This window comes from Chionomys nivalis, chromosome 3, assembly GCF_950005125.1.
Source record: "Chionomys nivalis chromosome 3, mChiNiv1.1, whole genome shotgun sequence".
Lineage (NCBI taxonomy): Eukaryota > Metazoa > Chordata > Mammalia > Rodentia > Cricetidae > Chionomys > Chionomys nivalis.
Genome location: NC_080088.1, coordinates 78,170,806 through 78,189,418, shown reverse-complemented (window position 1 = coordinate 78,189,418; position 18,613 = coordinate 78,170,806). Strand labels below are relative to the sequence as shown.

Genomic DNA, 18,613 nt, shown 5'->3' with positions numbered 1-18,613 from the left:
GTGATGCCCCAACTCCTCACTTCCTCTTTTGAAATACAGCATTTCAATACCAACATCTGAACGCTATATAAGCATTCATTTTTAGATCTATGAACACTACCAATGAGAACTGATTCCAAGTTACATTAAAATTTAATTCATATAATTCAAATGGCTTAGAGATTTACTCTAGTAATATTTACATAAAAATTTAAAGCTACATGGTTGAGAATAATGATTGCTAAAATCTAAAAGGGTTGATGTAATTCATTATATCTTGATTTCTTTTATAGCCTATAAAGCACCATTATGACTCCAAGAATACAATATTTAGTTCTTTTCTTAATGAGAAATAATGTTAAACAACCAAGTATTACTTTCTCTATCATTTATTTAGGAATAAGTTTTACATATTAGGAAAAAGTAGAAACAAATTTGGAATTTAGTAATTTTCAATCATATTCTTGTTCTAGTAACAGTTACAGAGAAGCCTCTATACAGTTATATCCAGGTGCTACAAAAGGAGTAAGAGTCACTAGCTCATCATCACATCACAGTATCCTGGTCATCAGTTACCTCCAGTTACAAAATTCTCTACACACTGGGGACATAGCTTGCATACATAGCATACAGGTACCCTTAGCTTCATCCCCAGCACTGCAACACAACAAAAGCGAAGGCCCCCATTAAAAACCTTCTCTAAAACTGGGCTTAGACTCTGTGTGCAAATAGGTGCTTAAGTAAAGCAGAGCATCAAGAAAGCAGTCTCTACTGTATATACTGATAATTTAAAATGTAAATCAAAATTGCATCACAGGATAGAAAATTTTTATGTGGTGGAATACTGCCTTTCAGACTGTTTGCATCAACAACAGCAACCAATTCCAGACCAAGGATCACACAGCTCAGAGCAAGCGGACAGTTTTCCCAGTCACCGTCAAGAAGTCATCATCAGCCAGAGCACGCAGGGCTTCTTCAAACATATCTTTGGTGATTGCCTAGGAACAAAACGTCACACGTTAAAATCTTCCTTTTAGACACACAAATGTCTGTCATTTTGGTGGTTGTAGACAACTCATTTTGCTAAATTACATTTTATATACATATTTATTTGTGTTCCTGTGTGTGAGAGTTGGTGCATCAATGAAGCCAAAGGACAACTGGCCAAGTCGGTTCACTCCCTCCACCACAAGGGGTCAGCCTGAGCGACAGCTATCTTTTTTACCCACTTGCACATATTTTTCATGCTGTAAGTCAGGGATGGCAAACGTGTTTTTCAAAGGACCAGGTGCCTTTCTAAGCTCTGCCACCACCATCATGCAGTGCAGTCAAGAGTAAGTGAAGAAGTGTTATGAAGACAAAGCAAAAATAAACGAACTTTCACTTCAACCCATACAATTTTTCTTTCACTAAAGATTCATCTTTAATTAATTGTAAAAGGTCATACAGATATTTCTTCCCTAAAACAAATCTAAAATCCAAACAAGTACACTGAAGTTTATTATGTATTTTTTGATAATGTATTTATGGAAGAGGCCATCTTACTCTTATTAACATTTATTACTTACACATATATAAATACTTACTGTGTCAGACTGTCCCCGAATATCCTCAAAAAGTTGCTGGTATTTTAAGGCTGGTGTTTTACCCTTGGATAAAATAAGTTTCCTCAATGCTTCTGCCAATTCTTCTTTTCGTTTACGAGAAGTGGCACTCATCCCTATTTCAAAAAGAAATGATTGAAAACATTTCTGTCACGAGGAAGTAAAACGTTACATATTCCCACAAACATTCCTTTAGTAGTATTGGCCAAGGTAGGTAGGAAAACAGCCAAATGCCAGAGCATTTTCAAGAGCGTGAGTTTTTGTTATTTCAATTATTTTACATATCAATAGCTAATTGCCACTGAAAGCCTACGTAAGCTGTGTAGCAAGTGTAATCATACTTATCAGGAGAACAAATTCTTTTTATTTTGAGACAGGGTCTTGCTATCCTGCCTCAGTTTGCCTAGAACTCCTGAGCTCAAGTAACCTTCTTGCCTGAGTCTTCTGCTTAGCTGGGACTAGAGGTGAGCAAATGTACATGCCTTGTTCTCCCTTGAAATAGACTTTAATAAGTAGCACGATGCCAGAGGAGACAGAATCCCTTTTGATTTTAAGTCTTTTTGTTCAAAGCAAGTAACAAACCTGTAGTAAGAATAGATATATCCACAATGCCAGTGCGGGGGTCAGTGGCAGACTGTTTTAGAGCTTCCCGGTGAAGGCGTTTTGCCTCTTCCACATCAATTGCTTCAACTTTGTCTGAAAATCTCACTTTAGCATGGGCTTCTGCTAATCGAATTAATGACTCTAGCTGTCGAGGGTAAGCAGAAACCATTCCCCGGCTACTCCCGATCTTCCTCATGTTCACATAAGCCTAGAAGAGATAGAAACAACAAAATGAAGCCATTGCTGACAAGACCTTCAGTTTCATGGATGACCTTGAGCAGTTAGGGTTCTGTTAAACAATTGAAAGCCTATCTACCTACTCTACGTAGCCGGGCGGTGGTGGCGCACGCCTTTAATCCCAGCACTTGGGAGGCAGAGGCAGGCGGATCTCTGTGAGTTCGAGACCAGCCTGGTCTACAAGAGCTAGTTCCAGGTCAGCCTCCAAAACCACAGAGAAACCCTGTCTCGAAAAACCAAAAGAAAAAAAAAAAAAAAAAAAACCAAAGAAAAAAAGAATTACTCTACGTAGTTACAAAATGTATCTAGTCCAGTGACTCGGATTCATTAAGGGTTGGTTGGAGCCTTACACACACAAACAGAAACAGAACCCTAGAGGATTGTTACATCCATGTATGGTGATGTCAGGATAGCCGTACAGGTAGGCATGAAAAAGAGTGATTAAAAGGCTGGCAGTATATTTAGAAGAATGCATGTCTAAACCCCCATGGGTACAATCCCCAGCACCAAACAGACGCACACAACAACCACAACAAAGGAAATAGTAGGGAAGGAAAGGAATGAATCAGAGAACCCATAGGAAAAGGCTTGGCAAAAGATTGCCCATGAGACCCATTTTATAAGGCATGTAAAAGATGCCTGAAGATATAATGTTTCAAAGAGAATTAATTTTGCATGTAGTATTTTATTTTATGATACAAATGAAAAATTACATATCATCTCTAACCCTAAGTCTTTTAGAACCCAGCTAGGATGCCATATCACAATACTCAGCCCAAAGAAGCCCTACCACATTCCTGCTCCTCTTGTAAGTATGTGTGAATCAACCACCAACTTTTTCTTTTTCAAAACAAGGGAAGAAGTTAAGAGAAACAGGTAGCTAACTTATCCAGAGTCTGGTTACCTCAATGAGGGCCTGGCTGGCCTCCTCACTCAGCCGGGGCATGATGGTACTATGTGCATATGCAATGTAGTCCTTCAGCACTGCCATGTCCAGGAACTCCTCCTCCACCTGCTCCTCACTTTGGTAGTACAGTGAAACCAGGTGATGAGCCAGACGCCGGTCATATGCCTCATCCTGAGGGTCCAGCATGAGGAAGATCAGATCAAACCTGACAAGACAGAGGAAAAAGACTGTCTTTACTGTTGAGACACCAACATACCTATATATAGGACCTAGAGGTATTTAAGCCACTTATCAACTGTACTATATACGTGCCAACAGAGGGCCGTCACATTACCAACCAACCAACCTTTAGCCTTGCCTAGGTAAGAGCAATGTCAAAGAAGTTAAGATTTTCTTTGAGAAATGTTACTATAATTCAGAGGACTAAGTATACTTAGGTAAAAGTATTTTCAACTGGGCTAGAGAGGAGGCTCAACGGTTAAGAGCACTGGCTGTTCTTCTAGAAGTCATGAGTTCAGTTCCCAGAAACGACATGGTAGCTCACAACCATCTCTAATTAGACCTGGTGTTCTCCTCTGGCCTGCAGACATATATACAGGCTGAACACTGTATACATATAAATAAATAAATCTTAAAAACCCTTCAACTGTTCTGAGAATAACTATTTCATAAGGAGTGTACTTCAGTGATACAGCACTTGCCTAACACATGAGAGGCCTTCATTAAATCCCTAGCACCATCAGAGACAAAACAAATTTAGTAAAATAATTGAACAGATAAATCTTGCCAAGAGCCCTGACCAACCAAATCTGAACCATTGTTTAATGTTAATAGAGACTGGCAGCAGTTGCTGACTCTTACTGTTTTCTTTTCAATCTCCTACTGATAATTGTATGAATAAGCCAACAGACGCATTCATCATACAGAAATGTTTCAGTACCTTGACAACAATGTATGAGGTAGTTGGATATTTTCAATGGTTGTTTTTTTAGGGTTCCACTGAGACTCGATAGGATTTGCTGCTGCCAGGACAGATGTGCGTGCATTAAGCTGACAGATGATTCCAGCCTATCAAAGGAAGCACTGCAGTTAGAAGCCTTTTCCCGACCTCCACAAAGAAGAAAACCATCTTCATCTGACCTCTTAGTAATAATTTGCTTTGCTGGTTCTGCTTTCCAGGAGCCTCACTGACTTCAGTGCACACAGATGGACTCTGTCCTTAGATTCATACCTAGGACTGACCTTAAGACATATGCATTCTGCAGCTATATTTGTCTTTAATTAAATTTTCTTCTATATATTGAGTGTTTTGCCTGAATGTTTGTGCATTATATGTGCACTTGGTAACCTTGAAGGTCAGAAGAGGGCACCAGTTCCCTTGGAACTGGAGCTGCAGATGACAAATGGTTGTGAGCTGAATGTGGGTGCTGGGAATCAAACCCAAGTTTTCTGGTCAAGTAGCCACTTAACAGCTAAGTAACTTAGTAGTTACTTAACTATTGAGGCATCTCTCCAACCCCCTGTAGTCAGTCACACATTTTTTTTTTTTTTTTTTTTTTTTTTTTTTTTATGTATAGAATATTCTGGTGCCAGAAGAGAGCACCAGACCTCATTACAGATGGTTGTGAGCCACCATGTGGTTGCTGGGAATTGAACTCAGGACCTTTGGAAGAGCAGCCAATGCTCTTAACCGCTGAGCCATCTCTCCAGCCCCTCAGTCACACATCTTTAAAATCAGAAAGCAAACACAACACTCGTAGTAACTTCAACACAAACGAAAGCTTATTGGCTTTACACTTAGTGAGTAAAAGCAGCTAATGTAGGAGGTTTCATCACAGAAGTTTAATTGAAAGCAGGCATCATCGCAGAGTCTGTAGTCAAAGTGGACATCACCACTCACCTTTGCAATGGACAGAGTCTGCTGTTCCATGACTTCATGCAGTACAGACCTTGTACTTTCATTCATTTTGTCAAACTCATCAATGCAACATATGCCATTGTCACTCAAGACAAGAGCACCTGTCTGTAGGACTAGCTGCCTGGTCTCAGGGTCTTTCATCACGTAGGCTGTGAGGCCAACTGCACTGGAGCCCTTTCCAGATGTGTACTGGCCTCTGGGGACCAGGTTGTACACATACTGCAGCAGTTGGGACTTGCTAGTACCAGGGTCACCACATAGAAGGATGTTGATCTCGGCACGGAATTTGCCCCTTCCAGTGTGACTGAAATCCTTTCTTGTTCCACCAAAGAGCTGAAGCAAGATTCCCTTTTAAAAAAATGCATAAACACATCTAAACATTCATTTTGTAGAGTAATAGATTTTTCTTCTGTTTTAGAGGTACTTTTCTAACTTATAAGCTGAAGGTGTGACCAAAGCCATCTGAGAGTGCTTTGGTCACTCTAAATTATTCCTAACCAATTTAAATCTAAGACAGTATCATTCTAGGACTTACCCAGCATAACCTCTGCTCTGATCTCATGTACTCTCTTAGGTTGAGGGACACAAACGCACACAGCACAGAGATGAATATATACATAACAAAACAGTAACATTCAACTAACAACTGGGGTAGGGGTCAGTGCCTTGTTGTCACAGCTCAAACAGTGCTTATCTCTGGGAGTTGGTAGCAGTGGTAAGTGGATGTTTTTTTTTAACTCCTTGATCCCAAAGAACTGTAAATCTTAATCTCAAGTTAAAAACTCCATTTTTACCTTCTTTATATCTTCATGTTCGTAAATGCTGGGAGCCAAAGCTGAAGCAAGTCGCTCATAAATGTCTGGTTTCCTGGAAAGTTCCTTAAGCAATTTCACACGGTTCTCTGAAAAAAGTTTCTGTTCTGCTTCTTCATCAAGGCCATGCAAGCGTTTTGCATCAGTTTTCCGAAAATGAATGACATCAATGTGGGTTTTATAGACAGACTTCACGTTGCTCACTCTTGGATTGACTCGGATAGGTACTGCTCGATATATGCCTAAGAACATTTACAGGAGACACAGCTTTACTACTTCTCCCGCTGCAGGCTCAGTGCTCAGAACAGGCAATGTGCAGCTGCTGGGGGCCTCATCTCACTTAAACATCCATTACTAGTTGGCCTTCCGGCTAAGGCCTACATTAAGAACATCAAGAAACAGAAAAAACAGGCAAACTGGGAAGAAACAAGTTTTTAAGAACAGATACAAAATCCTATTTGTACGCATCTGTTCTAGATGAACTTACGGAACTATCTGTGCATAAATACTTTGTGCACAATTGTTCTAGGGACAAAATGAGAGCAGGCTATTTGTAAAAAAGGTTATGTTATGGTCATATTTAATATAGTAATGTCATTTCCCTAGGCTAAATCACTTAGTAATTCCTTAGTCATCACCTGGAACAAAATGTTAAAGCCTACACCAGAAGGAAGGGTTTTCTAAACTGGTATATCTAATGTTTTTCTTTGGGTTTCAAACCATCCCTAAACTCCACTCTAATTTTATTAGAATTCCATTAGAACTCCATTCTAATTCTGTTTCTAGCTGCTTAAAAAAAAACAAAATCAAAGTTTCAACTTATAATAGTGTGAGATGCCTGTGTGTATGCACTCAAGGGTCAGGGTGGTGTGTGAAGGTCAGCAGCTGGCTTTTGGGAGTTGGTTCTCCTTCCATCATGTGGGACCCAGGGGAAGGAACTCAGATCTGATGTGCACAGCAAGCACCACTGACCCAGGCCCAGACTTTTGAGGACTAAATCTATCTACAGCTCACCCTCACAGACCGTGGTCCTTACAAGACAATGCAATTCTCATTTAAAACAGAAAAGAGAGCTAGTGAGGTGCTCAGCAGGTAAAGGCACATCAAACCTGATGATCTGAGTGCAATCTTTAGGCCCCATGTGGAAGAACAAGAGAACTGGCTCCCACAAGTTATCCTCTGATATAAAATTAAAACAAAACAAAATAAAACAAAACAGCATTTACATAACATTTTAAAAATGCAAAGCAGATCACACTTCACCCATAGAGGAATGTAGGCCAGGTGATATTAATGACACCTGAAATCGCCCAGTTTAGTTCCTCTGGGCACCTACTATGAGAGAGCACTGGAGATATAGCTGAGGACACCAACCTTGGATTAAATATCCTAGCAAAGGTGTTAGAGCAACTGTGGGGCAAAACTGGGACTGCATATCTCTCTTTTTTTTTTTTGGTTTTTCGAGACAGGGTTTCTCTGTGGTTTTGGAGCCTGTCCTGGAACTAGCTCTTGTAGACCAGGCTGGTCTCGAACTCACAGAGATCCGCCTGTCTCTGCCTCCCGAGTGCTAGGATTAAAGGCGTGCGCCACCATCGCCCGGCTGCATATCTCTCTTATGTTGGGGAAAAAATCCTGACTCAAGGAGTTGCTGGGACAATGAGCACCAGACCCAGGAGCCAGGGACACTTGGGCTCAATTCCCAATGAAGAACAATGTTCTTTTTGACTCACCACCCTTGACCAAATACCTACATTCCTCTGAACTGTGGAAAGCCTGCCACACACTGAATATAAGAACATTTTTTGCATGAAGCAACAACATTTAGAATCTAGAAACACGAATTAATGCAGTAATGAACTGCAACAATCAGTAACTCAGCAATAGCTTTCCCATGGGGACAAAGTGCTCTGCCCTGCTCTACTCCATAAGTAATGTTAGCCCGTAGTTGGACATGTAGGAAGTAACTAGAAAAGCACTCACGAGTCCCATGTTGGTGCTCTGTCCCTGAGCTACTGGCAGGCTGAATCCAATCAACACTACTGAAGCTGCTCTCATGGCTGATGCCATGAGACAACCAATCTGAGACACACGCTGAGTCCTGAGAGATTTACATAGCAAGTGCCCACCAGGACATGAGACCTAAAATATGCATCTGAGAACTTAAAAGTCAAACAGTGGGCTGGGCAGTGGTGGCACAGGCCTTTAATCCCAGTACTTCGGAGGCAGAGGCAGGGGGATCTCTGTGAGTTCGAGGCTAGCCTGATCTACAGAGCAAGTTTCAGGACAGGCTCCCAAGCTACAGGGAAACCCTGTCTCGAAAAACAAAAACAAAAAGACATACATTCTTACCTGTGACATTCACTCTGTCCCCTGGCTGAACCTTGTCTACAAGATCATTGTGGGCAAAAAGAACAATAGTGTGAGGTGTCTGCCCAGCAGGCATGTCTTCAGGAGATTCTTGAAGTTTGATCTGAAGGAAGCAAGAGAGAATTTGAAACAAAAAAAAGTACTGTGGAAAACAAAGCCAAAAGAACCACAAAACTTTGTACAGCCTATACTCACAGTGTTTGAAACATAGCATACCAGTATGCTCCAAATTCTAGTCATCAACAAAACCAACACTCTAAGATGCAAAGAGCTGAATTCCATTTAGGAAGGTTGAGGGTAGATTGACAAATTAATTGGCTGAGGATTCAGAGGCCGAACACAGGCAGCACTGTGTTGGGGAACCACTGGGTACAGAGTGGACACATACCATCTGCTTATCGGAGAACAGGGATCGGTTGTGGATCAGTGCCATGCTGTGGCTGGTGTGGCAGTGTGCACAAGAGCAGGGCTCAGCAATGCGGCCTCGGTCTATCTCCACCCGGGTGGTATGAGCACATACTTGGCATTGGAAGAAGGCCTCCTGCATCTCAGGAATCAGCTGTGATGTCCTGATGACCATGCCACTGATAGTGATGAGCTGATCAATGTCTGTAAAAGGAAAGAGGTTTGTTTGTCACCAGCAGCATCTCTCAGCCCACCCAGACAAGGGTCTACCACTAAGGCAGACTCTTAACTCAAGTAGAATTGTGGATGACCAATGGAGACACAGCATGCACTGTAACCAGTAATGGACAGCTGGCTGGTATCCTCAGGACTAGCCTAGGATGTCCTTCCTATGTCCAGCCTTCTTTCCTCTCAACAACAGTATACTTCTGATCCTTTTAAATCATTTCTTTACTTTTTATTTACTTATTTATTCACAGTGTATTTGAACACATGCCTGCCACGGTGCCAAGTGTGGAGATCAGAGTCAGATTTCTCTCCTACTGCGTGGGTCCTGGGGATCTAACTCAAATGGTCAGACTTGGTATTTTTAACCACTGAGCCATCTTTCTGGCCCGTACCTGGCTCTTTCTTCCTCAGGTGTCCTGTTTAGTAGACAACAGGTGAGAAATTTGATGTGTAGGTATAGTTTGTCCCCCAGCCTCTCACCTCACTTTAAAAACTACCTGTAAGACCTGAATCTCAGGTAAAAATTTTGGGCTGGAAATGTTGGGGTTGGGGGTGTACTTGTAATTTCAGCACTGGGGAGGAAGAATAACAGGAGGATCTTTAGGACCTGTAGGCTAGCCAGCTAGCCTAGCCTACTTGCTGAGCCCTACTCAGTAAAAAAATCCTTCTGATAACAACAAAACAGCTCTTAAGAAATGATACCCTACATTTCCTCTGGCCTACATGGCACCAGCTACAATAAATCAACATATAATACACAAGAACAGTCTGGACTCTATACCAAGACAACATGGACAAAGTATGTATGACCTTGGGGATGCCCTGAGCCTCTCTCTCCGTTACCTATAGAATGGAGCAAGGACATAAAGATGTCATCAACACGCACCACACACATTTTGTGGTCAGTGCCTACAGGAATAAAAGCACTTTGCCTCTTAGCAGTCATCACTTCTTTTACACTCCTTTTGTTTGTCCTTTTCTTTTTTATAGTTGGCACATAGATAAGTGATCTACCACCAACTTATATCTCAGGCTTTTCCTACAAGTTCTTTTTAAAGTATGGTATGCCTTTTCTTAGGGTCTCTAACATCTCACCAAAAAGGTGATGTAAGGAGCTAATTTTAGAACAGAAAATTATGGTTCTTTAACAAATACCAAAAAAAAAAAAAAAAAGTCCCGCTCATGTTAATTGCCTCTATTATTTTGTTATGAAGATACTTTACAATCTTAACACATTTATCTGCAGAGGCATTCTTATTAATTTTAAAAAACAACTACATTCCAATCTCTACGCACGGAAAAATGTCATTCTGTCCTGTTTATAATGCCAAGGACTATCTAGATTAGGATCCTGATGTCCCATAATTGAGCCACTATCAGTCTAACTGAATTCATACAAGAACTTTGTGGAATTATGTTAAGTGGCAAAATCTTTCTCTTTTAAACATCTCTTTACTAATTTTGAAACAAAACCCAGACTCTTCCATTTTCAATTTATTTATTTTACACCCTGGTTGCAGTTTTCCCTCCCTGCTCTCCCCCCAGTCCTTCCCTTTTACCCCTCCCTATCTGTTCCCACCAAAACACTGCTTAGTTTCTGTTTAGAAAAGGGCAGATCTCCCATGAGTATCAATAAAACGTGGCATATCAAGTTACAGTTCCAGGACAGCCAGAGCTACACAGAGAAAACCTGTCTTGAAAAAACAAAACAAACAAGCAAACAAACAAACAAACAATCTTCCCCAAAAGACTAAGCACTTCTCCATGTATTAAGACTGGGTAAGGCCAGGCGGTGGTGGCGCACGCCTTTAATCCCAGCACTTGGGAGGCAGAGGCAGGCGGATCTCTGTGAGTCCGAGACCAGCCTGGTCTACAAGAGCTAGTTCCAGGACAGGCTCCAAAACCACAGAGAAACCCTGTCTCGAAAAACCAAAGACTGGGTAAGGGACTGGAGAGATGGCTCAGAAGTTAGGAGCACCGCCTGTTCTTCCGAAGGTCCTGAGTTCAATTCCCAGCAACTACATGGTGGCTCACAACCATGTATAGTGCCCTCTTCTGGTGTGTGGACATACATTCAGGTAGAACATTATATACTTAAATAAAATCTTAAAAAAAAAGTGCATACCTAGTAACTAGAAATTTATTGTATTTGAATAAATTCACTTTTACAGTAGAGTATTACAATTTCTTTTATATCAGATACTTCAGTTAAGTTAAAAAATGCACAATAAGTTCACATAAGTATACAGAATAAATCTTTTCAATTTATAATTTAATGCTATCACTACCCACTACACAATTCTTGATGTTTCTTCCCACATAAGACATTTACTACTACTAAATATATTACCTTCTGGATTCAGGTTTCTCATACTCTTTGTCTTCAATGCATTAAAAGGTCTTACTTGAATCTGATGTTCTAAAATGGAGTCAGGGTAACGCTCAAAGAAGATCTCATTGACAGCCATGTCAAAGGTTGGTATGACCTCCTGTAAATATGAATATAAAGATATAGGGGCTGAAGAGGTAACTCAGGAGTTGACAGTACTTGTTGCTCTGAGGAGACTCAAGTTCAAGTCCTAGCACCACATCAGGTAGGTCATAAGACCTCCTAACTCCAGCCCCAGGGGTCAGAAACCAAGAAATCAGGAGGAGTTCAAGGTCATCTTCAGCTACAAAGCTACCCTGGACACTACCTTGCCTCAATAGCTTCTGATTAACACCCCCTGAAAAGAGATAATTTACTTCATGAAATCCAAGAAATCGCTGGTAAGATTCACTATTTTTAAGGAACACTACTAATTAGTGATGAAAAAAAATCCTCACTTTAAATGCAGTAAAACATGGTTTTCTTTAAGAATAGTCAACCTTTGGAAACAGTCTTTTAACCTAATGCAATTCTGCTGCTAGGAACATTCCTTACAAATGTTTACTATAACCATGAAGCTCAAATCAATTCTTACCTGTGGATAGGAGATGAGCTGTCTATACATATTTTTGCCAAATGACTTTATGTGTTCACAGTTCACATTTAAAAATGGTTCACCTGTAATATTAATCTGTAAGACAAATGAAGTCATATTTCACTAATTTTATTATATCAAAACACAAAACTTCCATTTGTAAATCGCATTTGATTACCTCTCCAAGTCTTTGCATGTACAAAGGTTGAGTAACATCTATGCCAACACTTTCTTCTTCTTTGGCCAGAGGATCCGTAAAACATTGAAGGAATCGCTTGACGTGGAGTAAAAAAAAAAGTATTAAGCTTAATGAACTTAAAACATGTAGTTATTATTAAAATGCAGAATTTAGACCAGCAAGATGGTTCAGTAGTTAAGGATGCTTGCCTAGAAGCGTGATGACCTCAGTTCTATCTCCAAACCCACACAGTGGAAAGAACCAGCCCCTGCAAAGTGGCCCCTAACCTTCACATAAAAGCCATGCATGGCATATCCCCTCCCCGCAACAATAACTATATGAAAGAAAAAAAAAATTAAATCTATGGCTATATGTACACATACAAAGATAGAGAATTTCTTCTTTGGGTTTGAGACAGGGTTCTTACTATAAACCCAGGCTGGCCTTGAACTTCCAATAATCCTCTGCCCAAATGCTAAAATAAGTATTTACCACCTAGTTGGGAGTGGTAACACACACCTCTAATTCTAGCAGAGAGGCAGAGACAGGTGGATCTCTGAATTCGAAGTCAGCTTCGAGTTCCAAAATAGCCAGGGCTACACAGAGAAACCATCTTAAAGTATCAAAATCTTAATAAAAAGTTTATCACCATGTTTTGCATAACATATATTATTTTAGAAATAAATTTCTACACCACAAACAACTTGCTGCTATACATCATGGCTACCAACATAGAGATTACCAGCATGTTCTCCCAAAGTCTCAGGGATGAGTTTTTAGTATCCATAAGCTTACCTGAAAATTTTCTTTGCATGTTGCCACATTCACATCTGTTCCCCAAATCACAAGTTTTTGGCCCAGAGACTGTTCGCTTGCCGCGATGTCTTCTGCTGCTGTCTACAGAGGAGACGACAGAAATAGGTTAATGGAACTACCTACCTTAGGCTCCAGAAACGTCCTGCTCCCAGAGCTGCTCCGTACTCACTCCGTCAGACTGCAGATCCACCTGCAGACCCTTCCGAGCCGAGCCCAGGTCTGGCCTCTGCCTCACCGGGGTGCCTCTCACCCCACTTCTTGGGGTTCCTTCCACTCGAGAGCTGGGAGTGCCATATGTCAATGGCGAACTAACGTCAAAGTCCAAAGGAATAGCTACAAAAACAACATATTCACCTTCACCACGGAAGAAATCCCTGTAGCGCATCATACCCCCCAAATGCAGTTCTACTATAAAATCTGCTTCCTTGGCTCACTGGGTCACAGCTTGTACCAATTCTGCCTCCCTCCCCAGCTGCTTCAGTAAGAACCTACACCAGCTCACACTGAATAATGCTTGGGCATCACAACAACTGCTAAACCAGCCATCCCGACCGCTGATGACTCTTATCGACCAGAGCGTAACCCACATCTGCAGACACCCACCTGAGGAATGCATCTGACGAGGGCTGGAAAACAAGGCGCTCTGTGCAGCTGGGCTCTGCAGGTCCGCTCCTGGAGAGGTGGGCATGGGCGGCAGCTCGCCAGTGGAAGAATCTTCGCCTCTCCGTCTCCGGCTGGGAGAAGACCTGCTGCTCTCCTCACTTCTCACTTCCGGCACGCAAAACAAAACAAAACTATCAAACGCTCAAGCTTAGTCTTCCAGGATGTGCCTCTCAAGTAGTCTTATTACATAAAAACAAAACAAAACAAAAAAAACCAAACCCACAAACGACTCCGAACAGAGAGAAAAGGAGTTGGCATTTTTAAACAACGGAGCTGCCCAGGCCGGACAGCCAGAGGTGAGCGCCCAGGCAGTCATCAGTATCTGAGCGACCAGAGGCCTCTCACTATCTGCCCAGGCCTGTCAACCAAGCACCATGCTCGGAGGCCCCAGGACATTCCACGGTGCTGCGGGAATAGACACGAGGCGGAAAGCGAAAGATGAGGGGACTCACGCGTCTGGGTTGGGGTGGCTCGTCCGCGTCGGCTGCTGCGGCGGCTCGGGGTCGACGCCGGGGACGACATGGTGCTGTGGTACCTACGCCACAAGGAGAAGCTGGCTCCGAGTCGTCCCGACTCTTGGATCCGGGTTAGCTGGTACTGCAAGCACCGTGCAGAGCTTTCCGGGTCGGATCGCAGAGCCGATTCCCGCCAGTCGCTCTGTCGTCACAGCGTCCAGCAGCACTCGGCCAATCACAGAGGCAAGAGAGCCTAGCTCCGCCTCCGGAAGACGCCACTCTGCGCCCTTGGCGTGGGGTGGGCGTGGCCTGAGAGGAAGTTCCCGGCCAATCCCAGAGGCAGACTCGCGTAGCTCCGCCTCCGGAAAGCACCAACACTGCCCGCAGGGGAGTTTTAGGCGGCCGTCTCGGTGGAAGAGCGGCGGCCTCACCCTGTCCACCCCTCTCCTCCGATGGGCTAGTCTGCAGCAGGACCGCGCTTTGGCGGGAAACCCGCGGCGGGCTGGTCCCTCTGCTGCCTGCGGCGTGTTTACGTCTGCAGCGTCCCAAGTACAGTGAATGCTCCTGTGGTACCTCGCTCGGTTAGATTGACAGGTTTCTGTCCCCTTGATTTCCGAGGTGCACAAGTCAGGCGCGGCGTAGCGTCAGGCCTGTGGGTGTGCGCGCTCACCCTTCCTGCCGGAGTACGAGCGAGCGCTCCCGCCGGGACTTTCGGGGCCTCGTCGCACATGCGCGAAGCGGGTGCTGGCGCTATGGCGGACGCGGGAGCCGGTGTCCGCGGCTGGCTGCAGCAACTGCAGGAGTTTGTGTCCGCGCCGGATCGCTACAGCGCTGCGGGCGCCAGTTATCAGCTGATCCATGGCCTGGGGCAGGAGTGCGTGCTGAGCACTAGCTCCGCCGTGCTGGGTGGGTACGGGGCGTGGGGGGGGGGCGCCTGTCAGAGGTCTCAGCGCTTCTCTGCCGTGGTGTAGCACGTCTTGTGAAGTCTGGGATCTGTGGCTGTGTAACTGCTCTCTTTTCCTAGCATCTGAAGAAGTTTTAAAACCGGTGTTGGAAAACAGCCCCCAAGTTTGGCAGTGGTTTCTAGCCAAAGTTGGAGGAAAGTACATCTTAATCTCGTCTGAACTCACTAGGACATTTACAAAACCCTTTTTTTCCCCGTTGCCTCATGTTTTCCGAATAATTGCAAAAGTTACTGAAAGCCATGCTGTTCTTTTGATTTTTCCTTTTGAGTTAGGGGCTTCCTGTGTAGCCCAAGCTAGTCTGGAAACAGCCTTCAGATGCTGAGATTCTAGATGCGAAGTACCTCGCTTGCCTTGTTCCTTTTTAACTTTATGCAATGCCTGCACGATAACTTAGTTTTCTTTGTGGAAATGCCTCATTTCAGCATATTCATTTCAGTCATTCTGATCTAGCCCAGACTGGCCTCCAGCTTGTGGTCTTCCTACCTTTTTTGACTTCTGCCCCTTTCCCCAAGTGCTAGGATTACAGGCATGGGCTACTATGGCCAGATAGTAATCATGCCGCCCCCCCCCACCCCAGTACTTATTTTTATTGTGTGTGTACTGCGGATGTTCAGGTGCCTATGGATGCCGGATGAGGGAATTGGATGCTCTAGAGCTTGAGTTGCAAGTGGTTACCAGACCCTAGACATCGGTGCTCAGAACTGAATTCTGGTCCTCTAGAAGAATAGGAAGTGCTCTTAATCACTGGTCTGGGTCCCCAGATAGTGTTTTTATGTTTAAACCTGAGGGCTGGCAGCTCAGTGATGGAGCATAGGCTCTGGGTTTAGTCCCTGGTACTACCGCAAAAAACCAAAATTGATTACGTTGTGGGTAAAAACCATGTTCCTCTTTCTTTCTTTCTTTCTTTCTTTCTTTCTTTCTTTTCTTTTCTTTTCTTTCTTCTTCTTCTTCTTTTTTTTTTTTTTTTCCAGGACAGGGTTTCTCTGTAGCTCCGGAGCCTGTCCTGGGAGTTGTTTTGTAAACCAGGCTTGGCCTTGAACTCACAAGAGTTCCACCTTCCTTGTGCCTCCCCAAAGGCTTGCACCACCGCCTGCCTGTTCCTTTCTGAAACACAGATATGCAAGCCTTTTATATCAATGCAGATCTCTGAGTTCCAGGCCAGCTAGGACTACATAGTGAGACCCAGTTTTTGTTTTTTAACAAAAAAGTAAACAAAACTTTGAACAAGATGCTGTATGGTAACAATATGTTGTCAAGGACCTAGTTATAATGGAGAAGACAGAATGTAAAAAACTAACATTTAAGTGCCTTCTGTTTTCAGGGTTTCAAGGTTAGAATTTATTGTTGGGGAATGACCTCTTTGATCTTAAAGCAGTTCCAACTTAATATACATTATATTGAAAGATTATAGATGTCAATTTCTTTCTGCTACAATGACCACTGCAAGCATTTCTTGGTCATGGTCTGTCTATATAGCCCAGGCTTCTCTGTAACTGCATCTCCTGTGTTCACACCCCACATACTAGGATTCCAAGGCTCGGAAGCCTGTGCTCCAAAGCTTACTGATTTTAAATAGCAGAACTCACCCTAAATACTACGATCAGAAGCTGGATGGGTCTCACCAAGCTAGATCAAAGGAATTCAGGCAGACTTTTTGTCTGAAGGGTCTAGGAGACAACCCGTTTTTTCCTTTCTTTAGATTATAAGACTTAACGTCCTATTTCTTTGCTGGTGAGTCTTGTTTTTAGAATGTGTCCACTTCCCTTGACTTGTAGCCCCATCTTCAAAGCAGCAGCAAGCAGCATGCTGAGCCCATCTCGTGAAGTGCCTGAATCTCTCCTGAAAGATTCCCTACTGTGTATTCTCTGAGTTGGTTTTTTGAGACAGGGTTTCTCTGTGTAGTCCTGGTTATCCTGGAACTCGCTTTGTAGACCAGCCTAGCCTGGAACTCACTGAGATCCTCCTGCCTCTGACTCCCACGTGCTGGGTTTAGGTGCTCCACCAGGGCCTGGTTCTCTTTTTCTTCATCCTCTCCTTTTGTTTTTATGTAGATAGGGTCTTTTCTCAAGCTGGTCTGACTTCCACATTTAAGGCCTCATACAACCTCATAACATTGGATCCACCAGATAGAGTATTATATCACCATTTTAAGGTTACCCTCATTCATTGTAACCTTTATTACCTTGTAAAGTTGATTTCCAGAAGTTAGATATCACAGAGAAGACTGTGGGCATCTGATGGAGGATGGGAGAAAGTTTTATTTTGTCTACTTTATCTTAGTGGAACAAGATCCGGAACTTTCTGTTTTCATTGCTTCAAAATAATAGCCTCATGTTAGTTTTTATTACTTGCAAAGGTACCTTGAAAACCAGGCAGTGCTTTGAGGGATCTTTTATAAAATGTTTCTTGGCACTTCTAATTTTTTTCTCCATCCTGCGCCCCTCCCCAGCACTGCAGGTTTCCTTAGTATTTTCCAAAGAGTTTGGTTTGCTTGTATTTGTCCGGAAGTCACTTGGCATTGATGAAGTGAGTACAAACCTTTCCATTTTGTCTCTTCTATCTTCCTCTTTGTTGGAGTGGCTTATTCTTACCCACATTTTGTATTTATTTCTTATATTATAGTTTCGTGATTGTAGAGAAGAAGCCCTAAAATTTTTGTGTCTTTTCTTAGAGAAAATTGACCAGAAGGTCACGCATTATTCTCTTGATATAAAGGTAAGGAAAAAGAAAAATCAAAACTCATATATGCCGGCTTCAATTTTAAGCTAGAACTTAGACTCTTATTTATGCTTTTTTACTGGTGTTTACTCATTTCAGCTTGATTATGTTAGGAAGTTTCAGTCGTGGTGTTAATATTTATAAAATGTGTCACAGTTTACAAGGGTATTTGATAATAGCTTTTTTGTTTACTTTTACCAAAATTCTGTGGAGATTTTTCTTTTCATGTTTGGTGCTTAGGATAGCACCCAGTCACTTGACATGCTAGGCAAGCCCTCTACTGTTGAATTTCTTTTCTAGTCTTTCTCTGAGTACCTTTGGTAACTTTTAATTTTTTTTTAAAGGTTGTATTTACTTTTATTTATTTTATGTGTGTGAACGTTTTGCCTGTGTTTATGTTTTTATGTGTACCATGAGTGTATAGGTACACTCGGAAGTTACAGAGATGGCTGTGAGTTACTCTGAGTGCTGGGAACCAAACCCGAGTCCTCTGGGAAAGCAGCAGTGTTCCACCCGCTGAGCCATCAGCTCTCCAGTCCCCTTTGCGCATGTTTAATGCTTTTTTTGCACTCTCTTGCTTTCTTTTGTATCAGTGTGTTGTATGAGTTAACTCAAACTCCTGTGCTCAGGTAGTTCCTCCACCTTAGCTTGTGAGTAGCTGGGCCTGTAATTTGTTTCTTGATGTATAATAACATGTATGTAGTACATGTATGTAGAAATAAATAATGCACTTTTGTTTTCTAATTTTTTTCAAATTCTTACTGAAGCCTCATCTTTGCTTTTTTGAGACAGGGT

The 18,613-nt window shown here is 42.6% G+C and overlaps 2 protein-coding genes across 3 annotated transcripts in view; one reads left to right on the top strand and one right to left on the bottom strand.

The window, feature by feature from the left end:
• Positions 1-364: 364 nt before the first annotated feature.
• On the bottom strand, positions 365-14,312 carry Mcm4 (minichromosome maintenance complex component 4). Its single transcript, XM_057764494.1, has 16 exons — positions 14,133-14,312; positions 13,621-13,785; positions 13,187-13,350; positions 12,997-13,098; positions 12,202-12,297; positions 12,024-12,119; positions 11,411-11,549; positions 8,816-9,036; positions 8,410-8,530; positions 6,043-6,302; positions 5,231-5,596; positions 4,271-4,398; positions 3,328-3,535; positions 2,166-2,394; positions 1,566-1,699; positions 365-977 (listed from the first exon to the last, which is right to left on the bottom strand). The coding sequence occupies exons 1-16, from the start codon at positions 14,200-14,202 to the stop codon at positions 885-887; spliced, it is 2,592 nt and encodes an 863-aa protein (XP_057620477.1). The 5' UTR covers positions 14,203-14,312; the 3' UTR covers positions 365-884.
• Positions 14,313-14,887: 575 nt separating this feature from the next.
• Prkdc (protein kinase, DNA-activated, catalytic subunit) overlaps positions 14,888-18,613 on the top strand; it is a 159,348-nt gene continuing 155,622 nt past the window's right edge. For both annotated transcript variants that reach the window (XM_057764247.1, XM_057764248.1), the window contains exons 1-3: positions 14,888-15,041; positions 17,550-17,626; positions 17,723-17,815. In XM_057764247.1, coding sequence (XP_057620230.1) covers positions 14,888-15,041; positions 17,550-17,626; positions 17,723-17,815 — 324 coding nt within the window. The remainder of the gene's footprint in view (positions 15,042-17,549; positions 17,627-17,722; positions 17,816-18,613) is intronic.

What these genes read in the sequence shown, in the direction of transcription:
- Mcm4 (XM_057764494.1), bottom strand. Translation starts at nt 14,202, where the DNA reads ATGTCGTCCCCGGCGTCGACCCCGAGCCGCCGCAGCAGCCGACGCGGA. An exon ending in ACATGCAAAGACTTGGAGAG is followed by an intron (nt 12,120 to 12,201) that starts GTAATCAAATGC and finishes TTTGTCTTACAG; the next exon opens with ATTAATATTACAGGTGAACC. An exon ending in TTCGGGGACAGTCTGACACA is followed by an intron (nt 978 to 1,565) that starts GTAAGTATTTAT and finishes TTTTGTTCCTAG; the next exon opens with GCAATCACCAAAGATATGTT.